Source organism: Carcharodon carcharias, chromosome 7 (genome assembly GCF_017639515.1).
Source record: "Carcharodon carcharias isolate sCarCar2 chromosome 7, sCarCar2.pri, whole genome shotgun sequence".
NCBI lineage: Eukaryota > Metazoa > Chordata > Chondrichthyes > Lamniformes > Lamnidae > Carcharodon > Carcharodon carcharias.
Window position 1 is genome coordinate 105,699,924 of NC_054473.1, and position 19,656 is coordinate 105,719,579.

The following is a 19,656-nucleotide window of genomic DNA, read 5'->3' on the forward strand; positions in this document are numbered from 1 at the left end:
GCTGAGTTTGGGTTTCTGGCCTGTGTGAAGCATGCCGCACTTCTTTCCCTCTGTCTCTGTCAATGAGAGGCAAAATAACACAAAATATGGAGTTATTTAAATCCCCAATCCTTTGAATATTTAAGAAAAAGCCTGCCTTTGTCAGTGAGAGTTGATAAACCTTTGTTCTAGAAGTTACAACAGCTGTTTGTTGACATTGCTCCAAGGGCTATCGTTATTCTGTTGTTAATGGTTGGCTGCTTTCCACAATCGACAATTAGCCCAGCTTGGTTGGGGGGTGGGGACGAGGGGGTGGGGGTTGCATGTTATAAGTGCACAATTTGATTGACAGCTCAATGAGATTGTTAAGGGATTAGTTGTCTTTGATGTGGAATTATGAATATAAGTCTATTTATTTTGATAATTGATTAAGTACTTGAGGGACTTTTAAAGTTTTGAATGGGCTTTTATGAATGGAAGCTTTTTTATTTGTGGTGATGGCTGTAATAGTATTTTTTATATCTTCAATTTATTTCATCTCAGCATGGCTCCTGAGGTCTGTCTATGGTGGATGCTGGGTGAGTAGGAATCGAGGATGCAAGGACAAAGGGTGTTGGGTGGGGGCATGGGTTGGAAACAAGTTTGCATGGGACTATAATGGGCCTTGGGGTGAGTGGTAGCATGAGTTGACATAAAGTTGGCATGGGATGTATGTGAAGCCGGGATGGATGGGAGAATGGGTTGGCATGAGTTGGAAGTAAATTGGTATGGGGATGATAAGGGCCCATGGGGGTGGGTGGGGGGCTTGAATTGGTATTGCACTGGCATGGAGGGTATGAGGGACCATGGGGGTTGGATGGGGGTCATGTTTTGGCATGGATGGGGCATGGGGAGTGCGTGGGATGTGATGCAGTGTGAGGGTGAGGGCTAGAGAGCCTAATATTTAACAAAACAACAAGGATGAAGTCCCAAAGAACCGAGGCAGGCCTTTTAAACAGTCCACCTTGACACTCAGCAGCCCGTCGCCACCTTTGATCTGCATCTGGGGTCGGCGTATCCGATTCCATCCCAAACCCACCCCCCCAGAGCAAAAATAGCATCTGGCAGGGCACTTTCTCCCAGGTGCAATGAGGTGGGAACTTTCCTGACATGAGCTACCCAACTTGAGAGTGAGAATCCAGCCCACCATACTTGGTTCAGAAGGAGATCTTGATGTGGGAATGGTTGTTGCTGGCACTGGGTGGAAACTGTAAAGAAAAGGGTTACATTCCCCTGCACTACTTGAGTGAATTTTAAATTCACCATCTTAAAAGTAGAAAAAGAGCCAGGAATTCCCAGACTGCAAATAGGCAATAGTTGAGTGTCTAAAATAGTTTGTCACCCCAATCTGGCAATATGGGTGCTTCAGATGAAAAGGCCACAAATGCAGGCAATGTGAAATAAAAACAACAAATGCTGGAGATATACAACGGGTCACTCAGCATCTGATGGTTATACCCTTTATCACAACATTAAAATTATCCCTCTTTCAGATACTGGCTGACCTGCTGTGCATTTTCAGCATTTTCTGCTGTTTGCTCCCTTAATTTTCTTCTACAGAATGTATTTTTCATGTTGACAATTTAACGTGTTTATAGTGCTAATTATCTGGCACAGTTTAAGGATATGTGTGACAGGATAAGCCGTTTCAGAGAATCAAGCTCATGCTTGTTTTCAATTGAAGAGCAATTATTCCTTGTCATGTGGTAGGTTTAAACAGTGCGTAAAGCTTCCCTCTGGAATTCTGCAAGGCCCTTCAAGTTAGTATAAAATGCTGAGTCATAAACATGGAGATCTCAGTTAGGTGCCAGCAACTTTGTCATGTTATTGGAGGCCATTATAACTTGAACACGATGGACAGAACCTGCCACAGAATAGGTCTTCCTTTGGTCTGCAATACTGAGCCCAGGTGCAAGAGGCTAGTTTCCTCTGCAACACAGGAATTTATCCACTTTCACTTTTAACTCTTTTGAGTCAACCAAATAAACTAAATTAACAAAATCAGAGACAAAGAAAAAGTAGCCCCTAAATTAGGGAGACTGCAAAAACAAAGACAAAAATTTAAAGGAAACTTACAAACATTAAACCAAAATGTGATTAAGGGGATCAATAAAATACCCAGTCCCCGCGGTGCCCACCGAGCATGGAAGGCCTCGACGGTGCCGGCAGACACTGCGTGCTCCCTCTTCAGGCCGGAACATAGCCGCGGAAGAGGGGTAGACAGTCGGGTCGGACAACGCCCTCTATCATCTGCTGCCTGGACTTGTTAATGGCCAACTTGGTCAAGCCCAGGAGCAGGTTCACGAGGAGGTCTTCCACCCTCCCTGCCCCCCTCCGCACCAAGTGCCTGTAGATCAGGAGCGTGGGACTGAAATGCAAACAAAACATCAATAAAAGGTTTTTTGAATAACTGAAAAGGGAATGCAACCTACGACACCCTATGTAGACATGGTCCATGGACCCCACAAGACCTCAAAAGATGCTGGTATCTTGGGAGTCCATGAACCGACACAACCTACAGTTGTACAGGACTGCTGCGTGCAACACCCTCCACTCCAGATCCCCGATGGAAAGTGGGAGGACACCCCTGTAGAGGGCCCCCACTGGGGACTTCCACCGCTGGACGGCAACAAAGCACGCCAGGGCTGTCCAGTGGTGGGCGAGGGCAAGGCAGTGAAGGGTGTGCAGCAGCAGCCCATACAGGAAACCCCTCCGTGCTGTGCTAAAGGACACAGAGGGTATTTCCGCGAGGCAACTCAGGCTCCCAAGGGAGGGTTCGGGGCTTGGGGCCAATCTGGAATTCTGTCCGAACAGGGGTGCGCTCAGATGGAAGACCACCGCGCACCTGCGCCACATTGAGGCCCAGTACGATGTGGGGGCCGAGCATGACCGTCCTGAGGACTTGAATGGCATTGGCTGCGAGCCGGACGTCCACGGACATGTGATGCGCCAACTCCTGTGAAAGCATCCAGCCTACTCCTCCGCCACCAGCACGTCCCCGATCCTGGTCACCCCGGCAGCCACAGCCCTCCTCTCCGGTAGCCACTGAAAAGGATGGAGGGGTGGATTCCTGAGCAGTGGCTCTTTGGCAATAGCCGCTCCTCCTGATGGCAGAGAGCTGTGTCATGAGGCGACCATGTTCCAGACTTTGATCAGGTCCTGATAAAAGATGGGCAGCTCCTGCAAGGAGCCATGAAGGCCCCTCAAGTCTACAAACAGGAGCTGCATGTCATAATTCAGGCACCTGATGGAAGAAATACGTCGCCAGGGCACACCATCTCGGAGGGGGCTCGACATAAAGGTATCTCTGCAGGGCCTGAAGGCGGAAAGTTGCCACCTGGGTGCATCGGCACACCAGCACCTGACCGTCCTCCCTAATCGGGAGACTCAGAACCTCAGCAGCGACCCAGTGCAGCCTTTTGTCCCAGAGGACGTCAACGAGCAATCTCTGGATTTTTAGACAAGTCTGAGGGAGGGGTCAAATTGACCAGCCAATACCACAACATGACAGCAATCAGCTGGTTTAATGACCAGAACTTGACCCCGGTAAGATAGCACTCAGAGCAGTCCTGTCCAGCGCTGCAGGCGAGTGGTGACTTTGGTCTCTAGCTCCTGCCAATTCGCTGGCCAGGATTCTTCAGCAGGGCAGTGGTGGACCCCCAGGTAGAGGAGGCTGGTCCTGCTCCAAGTGAAAGGCCTGAGCTCCTCGGGTAGGGGATCAGGAGTCCAGAACTTTGTCCTATTTACTCCTGGCAGAGGATGCAGCAGAGTAGACCTCCTGCCACTCGCACATCCTCCGCAGGTCAGCCAGGTCGGTGAACATGAGGAGCACATCATTAGTGTAAGCTGAGAGGACCACCCCGATGCCTGGCTTGTGCAGAACCAATCCCGACAACCTCCTCCGCCAGAGGCACAGGAAAGGCTTCACACAGATGGGCTACAATTGGCCAGACAGGGGGCAGCCTTGATGCACTCCTCTCCCAAAGCGAAGGGACCCGTTAACCTTAACTAGACACTCTGCGGCAGCATACAGAAGTCGGATCCAGGCGATGAAATGCGTCCCGAACCCTAATACTCGCAGAGTCCCGAATAAATATTCGTGATCCACCCTGTCGAATGACTTCTCAAGGGACAGGAAGGTGCCGGTCCTCTGGGAAAATGGATAATGTCCCGGACCAGATGAGTATTATCAAAGATGGTATGGCCCGGGACAGTGTAGGACTGGTCAGGTTGGATCATGTGGTCCAGCACGGTGCCAAGGTGAGAAGACGTTGCCCTGGCAAAGCTCTTATAATCGGTGCTGAGGAGGGAGACCGGGTGCCAGTTTTTAAGAAGGCGGAGATCCCCCTTCTTAGGACGCAGGGCAACAACTGCCCTGCGCCACAAAAGGGGCATCTCCCCGGTCACGATACTCTCCCCCAGGACAACCGCATAGTCGTTCCTCAGGACATCCCAGAATGCCCTGAAGAACTCCACGGTCAGCCCGTCCAGCATCAGGGACTTGCCCCTGGAGAGGTTGTCAAGGGCACCAGTCAGCTCCCCCAGACTTACAGGAGAGTCAAGCTTTCCGGCGCCCTCCGGGCCGACCTGCGGCAGGTCCTCCCACAAAATTCTGCAAGCATCCTCATTGGACGGATCCAGAGAGAATACAGCAGTGTAATAGTCCCGGGCAACGGCTGTGATGCCTTCCAGATCAGAAACAAGGGATCCGTTGTCAGCCAGCAGCGTAAGGAGCTGCTGACGGACCCTGTGCCTTTTTTCCAGCCAGTAGAAGAAAGGGAAGCCGCAGTCCAGGTCCCGGAGGAATCAGATCCGCGACCTCACATACACGCCATGGGACCTGACAAGTTGCAGGTCCCACAGCGTGCCCTTCTTCTCTTCGTACACCAGCTGCAGGGCTGGGTCCACGTCGGGCTGACGGAGATGTGCCTCCAGGTCAAGCACCTCCTTCTCCAATTCCTCGACCCTGGATTTCCGCCTCTTTGTCAACCCCCTCACATACTCCTGAAAGAAGATACGGATCTGAGCCTTGCCCAAGTTCCACCACAGCACCAAGGAGGGGAAGCCTCCCCACTTCCTTCTCCAGCCAGCCCAGAAACAATGGAATGAGTCCAGGAACCGCTTGTCCTCCAGCAGCAGGTTGTTAAAGTGCCAGTACGCGGACCCCATCTGGGCGTACTTTTGGGAAAATGGAACGAGCTCCGCCCACACCAGACAGTGGTCCGTGCACAGCACCTGCCGCACAGAAGCTGAGGTAACACAGGACACGTACGCCTTAGAAATGTAAAGGCGGTCAAGTCTGGACACCCCAACTCCAGGTGACACGAAAGTGAAAATGCTGGAGTCAGGATGGAGATGTCGCCAGTCATCCACCAAGTCGAAGGACCCGATCAGGCCCTGCAACTTACTCACACCTAACGTGCGGTGTTGAACACTACGACATCTAAAGGCCACAGGTAAAACATTCACTTCTTTTACCCTCAGACACTGATCATTTCTGGACTTTTCCAGGATTTGTTAGGTTCATTTCCAAACTTAATGGAGATCCAACACACTTTTCATAAGCATCTTTTATATAGAAATTCAAGCAGCTCGGTTACACCATTAACTAGGCACACAAGGGCACAAGGTATGGTCCATTAGCCTGAATGGTAAGGCCCAAGGCTCCCCAGGTGTTGGGCCTTGAACCTCTTAATAATGGAATCAGCAAAGTGCAAAATCCCACTGGCAAAGAGTAGTGAAAACCTGGGCTACTGTGGGATGAAGAGAGAGGGACAGGGATTGGGTATCATGACCAAGAGATTGGTGGCTGCAGCTAGCAGCGATGTTGATCGGATGAGGGAGCAATAATGATAGGGAGTGGCATAATGTCTGCAATTGGTTTTTCTAGTGTGGGGTCGGCAGAAGGACTCCTGATCTTTTGGGCTCCACAAACAGATAAATTCCTTACCTTATTATTTGGATCTGGATAACAAACCCTAAGCCTGGTTTTCCTAAGTCAAGCCAGCACTGTAACAGGCTGCCAGAGGAACAAAGCAATCTTGCAAAGGGGTCTCAAACAGGCATTAAGCCTTTTATTTGCTTCAGGCACAGGTAAAGGGCACCTATTGTTTCTCCTTATCCGATATGGTAGGTAGAACACATATGCACATGCCATATTGGGAAAATGGACACTGCTGGCAAGATTTTACAGTTCTGATTTGGACCACACGGAGTCAGCAGAAGAAAAGAAGACAACTGGAGCATGGAAATCCCTCCGCCATTTCCAACTCTGGCAATTTTCAGCAATACAGGAACGAGACTAGAATGGGAAAACTACACTCTGCTGCATAGAAATTCCCAGCACCATTCTGGAAGTGGGCATTTCACAATTTCTGTAATCCTCAGCAAGGCAGATACATTTTGGGAGCCTCTCTAAATCACATCTAGAGCCTGAGCTGTATCTATGTTTGGGATGACAGTGCTGTGATTGGGAAAGCTAAGTGAGCATTAAATAATGTGGATGCCAGGTTGTCACTTATGACAACTCACAAGCTGTGAAGTGGAAGAACAGCACTGTAAAAGTGGAAAAGTCTTCACATGCATTAGAATAGATTATCCACTGGATAAAGTGCTTATACAATATGGAAAGCGTCGTCCAGTGTCAGATCAATAGTTAATTATTTACACTCGCCACTTGGCTTTCACTACATCTTTAAAGAACACCTCAGGCTCTGCTTGGCTGTTTTAAAGCTTTCAAAGATGTCTGAGCTTTTGGTTGTCGTCAAAGGCGCTAATGGATTTTGCTCAGCAGGGTTTGTTTACACAGCTGTTCAGGAGAATGTGAACTTGTTTATTTTGACATATTTATGAGCTTCTTAAGAGGATAATCTTTTAAAGTGCCATTTCAAGTATTTTTGTTTATCTTGACAGTCTAAAGAGTTTCAGAAGATGATTATCATTTTTTTACCATCTATTCAAATAATGTTTTGTTTATTTTGACAGATTTTGAGCTTTTCAAAGACTTCCAAATGTTATTATAGGGCTTGTGAGTTCTGTTAATAGTGGATACTGGAGCTGGGATTTTCCACTTCTGTTTGCAGTGGGTGACATATTGGGCAGGAGCGGAAAATATCAGGAGATCACAAAAATCGGTTTCATGTCACTGTAAAACCAGTTTGCGATTGTCCACTCCACCGTCAATAGCGGGCCACATTTCCTGCCACCGCACCTAATTTCAATGCTTTAGCATCTTATTATAAGCCATGCTTGCTGGAATCATCCCCCCCATGCTGGATCATGAACTTGTGTTTCACAGTGGTACATAAGTGACATGTACCTGGTGACCTGCACTTCGCTTGGGACTTTGAGGTTTGTTTGCCTACCTTGCTTCAGGCAGCACTCACAGTCATCAGTGCCAGACTTCGCAGGCAGCACCACATCGCTTTTAGGGGGGCTTGCCAGCAGGTCTCTACTTACCCAACCAGTGGTAAGGCTTTTCAATTGCTGCAGGGTTAGTGCTTGCTTGGGGAAGGGAGATATCTCAGGGTGTGTGTGGGGGCACATGTTGATCTGTGCAAGAGGCCTCAAGGTGGTGAAGGCTGAGGAGATAGTCTCCAGAGGAGATGAGGCCAGATGGAGATGTGTGAGGGAGTGAATGGTGATGTCAGTGAGTGAGATGCCAATAAATGTGTGATGGCCTTGTGAGATTTTTATTGATTCACGGGATGTGGGAGTCGCTGGCTAGGCCAGCATTTATTGTCCATCCTTAGTTGCCCTTTAGAAGGTGGTGGTGAGCTGCCTTCTTGAACAATTGCAGTTCATGTGGTGTAGGTACAGCCACAGTGCTGTTAGGGAGGGAGTTCCAGGATTTTGACCCAGCAACAGCAAAGGAATAGCGATATATTCCCAAGTCAGGATGGGGAGCGGCTTGGAGGAGAACTCCCAGGTGGTGGTGTTCCCATCTATTTGATGCCCTTGTCCTTCTAGGTGGTAGTTGTCCTGCGTTTGGAAGGTGCTGTCTAAGGAGACTTGGTGAGTTCCTGCGGTGCATCTTGTAGATGGTGCACACTGCTGCCACTGTGTGTCAGTGGTGGAGGGAGTTAAGGTTTGTAGATGGGGTGCCAATCAAGTGGGCTGCTTTGTCCTGAATGTGTCAAGCTTCTTGAGCGTTGTTGGAACTGCACTATCCAGGCAAGTGGAGAGTATTCCATCAACTCCTGGCTTGTGCCTTGTAGATAGTGGACAGGCATTGTGGAGTCAGGAGGTGAGTAAATCACCACAAGATTCTTAGCCTCTGATCTGCTCTTGTAGACACAATATATATATGGCTAGTCCAGTTCAGTTTCTGGTCAATGGTAACCCCCAGGATGCTGATGGTGGGGGATTCAGTGATGGTAATAGCATTAAATGTCAAGGGGCAATGGTTAGAATCTCTCTTGTTGGAAATGGTCATTGCCTGGCACTTGTGTGGTCCAAATGTTACTTGCCACTTATCAGCCCGAGTCTGGATATTGTCCAGGTTTTGCTGCATTTGGCCCTGGACTGCTTCAGTATCTGAGGAGTCCTGAATGGTGAACATTGTGCAATCATCAGCGAAAATTCCCACTTCTAACCTTATGATGGAAGGGAGGTCATTGATGAGCAGCTGAAGATGGTTGGGCCTATGACACTACCCTGAGGAACTCCTGCAGTGATGTCCTGGAAATGAGATGATTGACCTGCAACAACCACAACCATCTTCCTTTCTGCTAGGTATGGCTCCAACCAGCAGAGAATTTTCCTCCTGATTCCCATTGACTCCAGTTTTACTCGGGCTCCTTGATGCCACACTTGGTCAAATGCTGCCTTGATGTCAAGGGCAGTCACTCTCGGGCAGTCACTCTCACCTCACCTCTGGAGCTCAGCTCTTTTGTCCATGCTTGCAGCAAGGCTGTATTGAGGTCAGAAGCTGAGTGGTGCTGGTGAAACCCAAACTGAGCATCAGTGAACAGGTTATTGCTAAGGAAGTGTCGCTTGATAGCACTGTCGATGACCCTTTCCATCACTTTACTGAGTATGTGAGTTTAGAGTGATGAGATGGGTGCCTGATCCTGGCAGCACGGGTGAGATCATTTCTGCACTGGATGGCTAACTTCTTCAGTGCAGCGTTGGCACTGAACACCACTGCACCACCTCCTAAGCCAGACTGGTGAGATTTCTGGACCTCCTGCAGCCAGAGCAGGGGCAGAAGACATCAGCGCCGGCCTCCAAAAGGCATTTCAGGCTGGGTCACTGAACTATTCTTGGGGCCATGTGTTCACTGGTGCAGTCCTGGGCTGCAAGCATTGAGAACTGTATGTGCGGCTGCAGTCTAGATACGACACCTAGGGTGAGGAAAAGGCGAGGTAACAGCGTGGCGGGCGATTCCGAGGCCGCTGTCTGCAAAACGGCGAGTTTCCTGTGGCTGCATAATTAAGAGGCGGGAAACAGACAATACTGTACAAAAACATGTCCTTGTGGCTGGGGGCAAAAATGTCTTTTTTCATGCTATCCTCTGCACTTAGTGCAATTCAGAGAAAATTCTCAGCTGATTGGAGGGTTGGGGTGTAAGGGAGTGAGGATTGGGGTGTAAGGGAGTGAGGACTGGTGAGGGGGTAGGGGGTGAGGGGGTTAAAGGAAATGAGGATGGTAAGGGGGGATGAGGGTATCAGAGAGGGATGGGGCAAGGGGAGTGAGGGTAAGGTAAAGGGGTGAAGGTGGGTAAGGGGAGTAAAGGGGGTGAAGGTGGGTAGGGGCTGAGAGTGGGTGAGGGGGTTAAAGGGGGTGAGAAGGGTAAGGGAGTGGGGGATAGGGGGTGAGGGTGGCTGAGGGGGCAGGGTGTGAGGTGGGCAAGGGGAATGGGGGTTAAGCAGAGTCAGTATGTGAGAATGGGGTGAGGGGGCGAGTTTGAGGGGATGGGGGGTTTCACTCTGATCTGCAGAACTGGGCCGATGTCTCAGTGAACAGAAGCAGCCTTTTAACCTGGCCGCCTCAGCATTGGCCCACAGGTAGTGGGCCTAACTCCAGGTCATCTCTGCCTCCACCAGAGGAAAATCTCATCGGCTGACATTGACAGGACAGAGGCAGAATCGCGACATCAGGAAAATTCCCGATTTCCGCCTACATGATGAATATATATATATATGAATATACATGATAAAAAGCAGGTGGATAAGGTAGTTAGGAAGGCATATGGCATGCTTGCCTTCATTGGCAGGGGTATTGAATATAAAAGCTGGGAAGTCATGCTGCAGCTGTATAGAACCTTGGTTAGGCCACACTTGGAATATTTCATGCAATTCTGGTCACCACATTACCAGAAGGATATGGAGGTTTACCAGGATGCTGCCTGGTCTGGAGGTTATTAGCTATGAGGAGATGTTGGAGAAACTCTGATTGTTCTCACTACAGCGACAGAGATTAAGGGGCGACTTGATAGAAGTTTACAAAATTATGAGTGGAATGGACAGAGTAGATAGTCAGAAGCTTTTTCCCCGGGTGGAAGAGTCAATTACTAGGGGACATAAATTTAAGGTGAAAGGAGAAAACTATAGAGGAGATGTGAGGGGCAAGTTCTTTACGCAGAGGGTAGTGTGTGTCTGGGATTTGCTGCCAGAGGAGGTGGTGGAAGCAGGTACGATAGTGGTGTTTAAGAGGCAGCTTGACAAATACATGAATAGGATGGGAATAGAGGGATACGGACCCCGGAAGTGCAAAATGTTTTAGTTTGACAGGCAATATGATCGGCGCAGGCTTGGAGGGCCGAAGGGCATATTCCTGTGATGGACTTTTCTTTGTTCTTTGAAACTGCAGCTCTCTGTGTACCAATTCCTCGGCCAGGGTTACAATATCCCACCAGAAAGTGCAAGCATGTGTGTTATTATTAACCTTAGAGAATATGGGTGTTAATAACAATTTTTGCCCTGTCCATCTTAGATGTGCTCTCGAGGCAAGCAGCTAAAATTTGCAATAAAATAGATCTTGGTGCCTTCTAGGGAAGATATAGGTGATCACTGAGCTGTCACAATGAAGCAATAATCCTTATCAAACATTCATATTAATTGTTTTCATTGTTCTGTCATCCTAAATCGGTTTTCTTCTCTAACCCTAGGTCTCCGTGTGTTGAGGAGCCATGAGGGGTCATTCAGTCCCAGGATTCTATCTTTGAAAATCAAGCTCTCAGAGGCCTGAGATGTCTTGTCTCTCTAAATATTTTCTCCCTGTTTTAGGAAAGTAGCTGGCCTTCAAAAAAAAACTTTAATTGAAGCATATTTCAAGTAAAAAATAAAATGAACACCGATCTAAAATAAAAATCAACATTGTATGTACGATTCCTTTAAGATTTAGAAAAGCAGATGGAACATTCAGTGCTGCGTTCTCATTACTGGCAGATGGCAGTGTAGCTACATAGTTATATGCTGGATCTTGAATGGAATCAAGGAAGAGATTTGACATGCTGGAGATCATGCAATAGTTACTGATGAGGAAATCTATTCATCTCAGTTTATCTCACCCACACAGACTGAAGCGATTTTCACCCTATCACAGAACCCAATGGTTCCCGAGAGGTTTCCTGGGTTGCAGCCTTCACATCCCTACCCAGATGCCCATTCCAAATGCTCATCACTCCTAGCATCAAGATCTTCCTGACAGCAATCCGAAATTTGTCAGTCCTTCCAACCCGAAACAGTGCTGGAACCAGCATCCATAATAGCTTTTAAAAATGAACTGGATAAATACTTGAAAAAGAAAAAAATGAAAAGGTTCTGGGGAAAGGGCAGCAGAATGGGACTGAAGGGAAATCTGTTTCAGAGAGAGGATACAAGAGTGATGGTGTAAATGGTGCAATGGACACCAAAGGTGATCCATTCCTTCACATTTGTATCTATTTCATGAAGGGCTAACAGGAAGTATACATTGTATGGGCACAGATATGCCACATTGAGAATGATCAGCAAGTTATTTAACACTGGATGTAATCTCATGATCACATGTCACTGCAGTTTCCACACAGCAAATTCCTGATCTCAATTAGGTTGCTGAAGAGCTGCCAGGTGATTTCCCCTGTGGGAGAAAGAACACAAACCAGCCCTAAACTATCTGGAAAGAAAAAACATACAAATGACAAAGCTGAGAGTGGCCTAATAGAAGAATTCAAAATTATGAAGCGGTTTGCTGGGTTGACATAGGGAAGATGTTTTTTCTTGTGGGGAACCCCAAACTAGGAGCCATAAATATAAGGCTCATAAATTAAAGAAGAAATTCATCAGAAACATTGTTTTCTATATAGTGGTTCAAACATGGAACTTGGTCCAGTACCACATGGAGTAGTTTATATAAATAGAATAGATGTCTCTAAGGGGAATTCAGATAACTATTTGAGGTAGAAAGGAATAGAATGATATATTCATAGGATTATATGAAGTAGAATAGGAGGAGGTTCATGATAGCATAAACACTGGCACAGACCAGTGGGCTGAAAGGTCTGTCTCTGTGTTGTAAAATTCTGTTTAATTCTATGTAAGGCCTCTTCTCACATACTTCTAAGGAGCTAGTATGCAGGAAACATTGACAGAGGCCAAAGGCAGAAGGGAGTCTTGAATTTGCTTGTCCCAGAGACCACAGAGTAAGTGGAAGGGTTTAAAATATAAATATAAATAAATCAGTTTTCAGGGAATAATACCATTCAGTGTTACTCTGGCATACCTCTTGTTGATCGTGTTCACTCCCACAGCTTGGAATTCGATGACATGCGTGTTGGGGTCCAGGGTCACCCCTGGAGGGGCTCCCCGTGGGCCACTTAATTCAGAGTTGCGCCTGTTTCCACTGATGTAATCGGAATCTTCCAGCTCAAAATGGCAGTACGGGAGGAGACTGCGGCCCTTCACGGCCACCACTTGACCCTGCAATCCTTCCTTCAAATTGGGGATACTGAGGAAATACAAGGAACAGAGAATTTCACAAATACCATCAAAATTATTCATTTGCATAGTCTGGTTAACTAGTCTTTGGCAACTGACAGGTTCTGTGTGATTATTGTGGATTTTAGTAACTCAGAGTTCATTAGGAAACAAGGCACAGATGGGCATTAAAACTAACTGTCCAGCAGTTTATCTGTCAGACTAGAGATAAGCTGGGATGGAAATGTGCTTATGGGTGTATCTGTGTCTCTGTGTGTCGATGTGTATGTGTGTCAGTATGTGCCTGCATCTTTGTGTCTGTATCTGTCCATTTCCCTTTTCCAGAGGGTGGGGTCTGACAGTATAAATGCAGCCGGTCATTTGTAGCTGGCACTACAAATGAGGGAAATATATGCACCATACAATACCGACCAAAAGATCCTAGTTCAGTCCCTGACTTGTGCTGAGTCAGAGAGGGGTTCTACAACTGGTCTGAACCTCCCTATGCAGAGATCTCACTATACAGAAACTTCCTGGAAAGTGAGTGCAGATGTTGAGTGAAAATGGACAAGGTGGTGCCCCCTGTGGTTGACCTGGCTCTTGACAGCAGTTGTCTTGGCTTGTGTGGGAAGAGTAATCATTTTGGGGAGGAGTTAGAGGGCTGTCGTGATCTGTGGAACTGTTATGCAGGTGCCTTCAGAGAAGATGGGGAGATAAACTGAAATGGGAAGATGTGACTGAGTGGGTGATGAATGTTTCACTGAATGTGATTATTCTGACTCTTAATGTCAGCAGGCACTCACTATTCAAGTCAGTGTCAGAACCTCATTATAGATTCCATTTAATTTTACAGACCTATTCCTTGCTACAGGCTTTCAGGAGAATCTTAGCCACATGGCAGATTTAAGATACATTAAATCAGCATCAGTGAGCAGCTGCTATAAATAAACTTCGACTTTTCAAACCTAATAATTAATTATGACAATATAGGTTAAGCTCTGCTTACTTTTATCACTGGGAATAATTATCATAATTTAAATTGCATAGCTGAAATTAATTATTAAGAAATATGCTGAGGAATAACTTAGTTATAACACTGTCTTGGCTCATGCTAGCTTCCAGTTTTCATCATGCAATATAATGTGATATTCCAAACTATATAATCAGATCATTCGGGATTCCCATCAACATTCGATTCCAATGGGATTTGTAGTTGATGCAGTAAATTGGGCATGGTGTTTTTCCAGAGAGAGTGAATGTGGCTATTCTCTTCCTACACCTGTGCTGGAAAAAAAGCACCCAACCATAATTCAACTCTGTAAAAACATTGGGGAATTTTCACACAGAGGTCTTATGGTGCAGTAGGTAGCATCCCTGTCTCAGAGCCAGAAGCTTTGGGTTCAAGTCCCACTAAAAGACTTGATGGCCAAGGAGGAAGTATTCATAATTTGCAAATGAGTATCAATTTGCCAATGGCAGGCAACAAGAGAGATTCCTGGTCAGCCATGTGATGGAAAGAAAATTGGTTGGAGCCTCTACCATCACTATTCAGAGTTCTAGATTAAACTGTGCATGTTGCCACAGCAACTTGGGCCCCTAGGGAAGGTTGGTTGGTCTGGATCAAATTGGTGCCAAAAACATGGAGTTTGACCCTTACACTGCCTTGGGTAGGGTGGGGACCTGCCTCCTTGCCATAGCTGTGTTAAAGGTCATGGTGTTGTGGGTTGGACCTGCCTTTGGACAGAGAGCTAAAAAAGAGGAAGAATTTTCAGACCATTTATATCCCCTTGGAAAGATAAAAAGAGCACTGTAGATCCACCACATTTAGTGTACTCTGAACAACCTGTCAGGATATCAGTGCCAGGAGCTCTTGCTCAGGACACTGATCTGATTTTGGCATTTACAGGGGAGCACCTAAGAACAGCATAAGAGCGTCCCCTCATTATTGCTGTAGCCCATATAACTTCACAGATTCCTCCACCAGCAGTAACAACTCTGTGAGCTGCAATGGTTGCCACTCCACTAAGGATCAGCACTCTGGGATAACGCAAGGTTGATACCATGTCAGAATGCATTTCATTTGTGACATTCTACTCTGTTTCCATTCTTTGACCCATAATGAGGGGAGCAAAGTTGTCACCTTGGGATTCATTTTTAAAATTCTTTCATGGGATGTGGCATCGCTGGCAAGGCCAGCATCTGTTGCCCATCCTTAACTGCCCTTGAATTGAGTGGCTGGCTAGATCAATTGAGAGAGCAGTTAAGAATCAAGCACATTGTTGTGGATCTGGAGTCACATGTAGGCCAGGCCAGGTAAGGACGGCAGATTTCTTTCTCTAAAGGGCATTAGTGAACCAGATGGGTCTTTATGGCAAGTGTCAATAGTTGTCATAGTCACCATTACTGAGACTAGCTTTATCTTTAGAATTAGTACTTGAATTTAAATTCCACCAAGCGCCATGTCTCCTGGACCTCTGGATTACCAGTCCAGTGACATTACCACTACACCACCATCTCCTGATTGTCAAATGTCATTTAAAAAAACATGCTCTGAACTCAGTTGAACTGGATTGTAGGTTTCTATTGCTTATAACTTATATGTGTGTGGGGCCGATGTTTGCCTTGGTGAAAACCATGTGTGATCTAAAGTTTAGCTTCATGTTCCATTCTAGGTTCCCCCTTTGTGGCAGGAGCCACTCAGGTGGCTGGGTGCTGTGTCTAAGTGGGATCTTCATAAATGCTAGGCAAGTCATGCAATGGCTCAGTGCCTCACCACCACACACACACTTGGAGGCTGCATGCTTGCTGCTTTGTTTAGTCAACTGAGTGGCACAGTTTTAGGTGATGGAGATGTGGCTATCTGGTGCCAAATTCAGCACATCCCTGATACTGGGCAGCACTTCCACAAACCCTTCCAGTAAAGCTTGGGAACATTGCTACGATACATAACATAATCTAATTGACCCCTGAGCTCATAGGGAACACTAGTCACTCACAAAGTTACATTACTGTAGTTATGATTCTCCAAACTGGGTTCCCTGAAAGCATGGCTCCCTGTTGGAAGGGTGGGATAATGAAATTAAACCCAAAACATCAATAGCACATGGTCATACATATGGGCTGCTTAGGTCTGTAAACAGCTTCTAAACTTGCCTGTGGGTGCTGTGAGAAAAGGAGATGGGGAAGGCTGTACCTTAGAATTTCTAACTTATTGAATGGCCTGTCACTAGTGGTGGGAATGCTGATTCAGCAGAGGTATACAGAAGTGGAATGACTGATGTGATTACCAGAGTAGTTTTTTGCACCAAGGTAGCAGAAAATAAATGTGCTTTGACTGAGCAGAATCTAGAAAAAGACATCAATAAATGAGAAAGTTGCATGGAGTACTGGCACTTTGAAACCTGTCATTACCACGGATCCTATCCTCAAATCACTTATGGACATATTGAACTTTTAAGTAAGACGTGTTTTTTTTAAAAAAAGGACCAACAATCAACAGCCGCTGAGATTGTAAGGTAACCACTTGCTGGAAAATTCCTATGTGGATTACTTGACCAACTAGTTCAGAGAGAACAGAATGTTGCACCTAAAAGGTGTGGCGTGGCCTACTTCAGACAGAGGCACTTCAAAGGAAATGATACAATACAAACTGAACTATAATCTCCTGTGGTTGCAGAGATAATGGAAAATGATTACCGTCTCAGCCAAAACCACCTCCTGTTGAGTTGTATCCCAGACTGTGAACATGAACTGAGTTGAAAAGAAAACAGATCTGGGTAAAAGACATGTCTATTTTCTCCCTTCCAGGAATACACAAGGAAAGGGGTTTTAAAAAAGCCAACTGTAACCCTAATTCTGTGTACTAGCCTGGTGTTCTGTTCTGGTGTGTGTGCTGTAAAGGTCGCAGCTGAAGAATACCAATTGGGCATCTTTGCGCTTGCAGGTAAAAAACCCTCTCTCTCTGATTGCTGAAAGCAAGTCACATGTTAACAAAGCCACAGTTGAAAAGGAAACAGGACAACTCCTTTCAGCTACCCTGCAGAACCAAGAATCTCCAAACCAACTGCTCAACTGCCAAAGTCAGTGCTACCAGAATCACCCCAACTTAACAGCCACAACGTTTCACCGACCACTTCTCATGGACAAGCCAAAGGACTGATTCATATATCTTTTTTAACTTTTATTTTTGGACTTAATTTCTCATTTCTGATCTGTGTGTATATGTGTTGCATTTTTATTACTTTTCCTTGCATTTGGTAACTAATAAACTCATTCTTTCTTTGACTCAAAATAGCCTGGTTAAATTGGCTCCTTTTAAAACATAAATACATTTGGACTGGCAAAAAGTGTCCTCGAGGGAAGCAACCTTTTTAAGATAACCTCATTGTGACCAACTGAGGCAGTTGAATAAAGAAGGGGAGCCAGTGTTATCCCTCCTCACCCAGGAGCGTAACAATTTAGGGTACCTCATCTGGGATCATAACAAATTGGGGGACCTCACCCAGGGACCTGTCATAATAAACATTAACCGCATAAGGAATCCTTCCCTTCAGTCTAGAGAGAAGGAAACTGGAATATTTGTTATTGCTTCTTTGTTTCTCTCTTAGTTAGGTCACATGGGCCTGGTCAGAACATGGCATCTTCATCTCCCGCAGTTTCTTTGGGAAAAAGTATGATACATGGATAGCAAATCAGATGACAACCAATGGGCTGATATAGACCATAGCCGCATTCACATCTGATTAATTGTCTTGAAGTTCATTAAATACTGCATGTAGACCCTTGTGGCAGCCACTTTGTTAATGGCAGGATGCTAAATGGCAAACAGGCCTGAAAATAGCACCAAGTCACTTATTACTTTGTTTACCCTGCCACTCTAGCCACTGCCATATTGCTAGGGCTCTTAATATGGGAGGATGGAGTGCCCCATTGTGGGAGGCCAATTTTAATGTGAAAATTGGGGCCTACCCCCGACCCAGGGATATCCTCACTCACCCACAGCTCCATTCCCCCATCCCAGGGCCAGAATGGTGGCCTGGTCTGCAATAACTGGCTGATTTCCGCCTCTCCATGCCAGGGCTGTACAATGATTCTGAAGTGCTTGAGGACAGAAACCGCCTCATCACATCAAGTGCTAAAGCCAGTGACAGTGAGGGACAAACTTCAAGGATGTGGCATTGTGACAGGCCATGTGCTGTACCTGAGCATAATTAGTCCTTTCAACCAATGGGCTGCTGATTTATTTTTCTTGTACCTGCAGTTGAGCGATGCCTCAAACTTGCCAACTTCCAATGGGATAAACTTGACTTTGAACTCCTGCGTTTCCATGGCTGCGATCGCCCCGCTGCATGGCTCCACTGTGAATGGAGGGTTGTCAATATCGATGGATACTTGGGAGGAGCTGCTTTCGACAACACTGTCATACCTGCTGATGGTCTGAGTACCTTTGGTTGTTGAGAGGCCAGCCAGAGCGCTCACTGAAGCTGTACCTACACTTGCAGGAAGAGATAATGAGAAAGAGTCCTGATACAGCAAAACACTTCATCACTATGTCAGTTTAAATCATAAGATTTCATAATGCCAGGGCATTTGATTTGATATTTATCTTATTACATGTTGCCAATCAAAAGGAGAAAGACTTATACAGTATCTTAGCTCAGAGCACTTTGAATATGATTACTTACTTTGAAGCACAGTAACTGTTCTGTATCGGCATTTGTGGAAGCCATTTTACTCATAGCAATATTCCAAACTGCAAGGAGATCAATGACCAATTACTTTATTTCTGCTCTTGTTGGCTGAGGAAGAATATTATTAAATAAAATGGGAGAACTCTTTTACCAATTTTGTATTGGGAACTTCACCTGATCCACTGGACTAGGGAAATGTGGCTTGGTTTAATACCACGTTAAGATGGGCAGCTTGACAATTTATTTTTCTCCTTTATTTCACCTACCTGTGTTAAAGTTTTGAATATTTTAATGTTAACACTGCATCCAGAAAATTGGCAGAACAGCAACAAAATAAAGCAGAATATTGCATTTCACATAAAACTTGGAAAAGTAGTAAACAGTGAGGAAGATGGTAGCAAACTTCAGGAGAACCAAGGTCAACTGGGGAAATGGGCAGGCACAGGGTAGATGGAATTTAATGTAAAGAAGTGACACTGGGGGCAGTGGCCATTGCTGGAACTATATGAAGCCTCGCAGAACAAAGTCTCAGGAGCCTAGGATGGAGATAAGTCTGGGGGTCTCTCGGCAGGGCCAGCCAAAGAGCTCCAATGGGGAGTGGGGTCAAGGCCAGGTTGCAAAGACTCGGGGGAAGGGACACAATGGGGGGGCGTCGACGGACCTTGGGGGATCCCATCCACCCCCCTCAACCTTTCCCACCCAAGGCCGAAGCAGGCCGACCTGTTGGGCCTCCCAGTAGCAGCCCCCTGCCTCCCTGCTATCCTATCCCTGATCTCCTTCTGCCAACCTAAAAGTTGCAGACAGGAGGTAAGCAGCCCTTCAGTGGCCACTAATTGGCCACTTAAGGGCCTCAACTGGGGTGAGAGCAGGCTGGCAGACCTAATCCTCATCTTTCCCCGTAAAATCACTGCCAGATTGGGGGCGGGCAGGTAGGCAGTGGAAGGATGGTCACAGAATTTTACGGGCCTCCCCGCCTGCAGACCCGCTGATGGGATACCTTAAAGTTCTGCCCTATAATTCTAAGGTCATGGAACTACAAACTCAGAACA

At 46.4% G+C, this 19,656-nt stretch overlaps 1 protein-coding gene across 1 annotated transcript in view; it reads right to left on the bottom strand.

The window, feature by feature from the left end:
- Positions 1–18,633, bottom strand: part of LOC121280027 (hydrocephalus-inducing protein homolog) — a 127,244-nt gene extending 108,611 nt beyond the window's left edge. The window contains exons 1-5 of the mRNA XM_041191655.1: positions 18,602–18,633; positions 18,172–18,411; positions 12,724–12,948; positions 9,358–9,442; positions 4,050–4,168 (exon numbers count right to left, since the gene is read on the bottom strand). Coding sequence (XP_041047589.1) covers positions 4,050–4,168; positions 9,358–9,442; positions 12,724–12,948; positions 18,172–18,411; positions 18,602–18,633 — 701 coding nt within the window. The remainder of the gene's footprint in view (positions 1–4,049; positions 4,169–9,357; positions 9,443–12,723; positions 12,949–18,171; positions 18,412–18,601) is intronic.
- Positions 18,634–19,656: the final 1,023 nt, after the last annotated feature.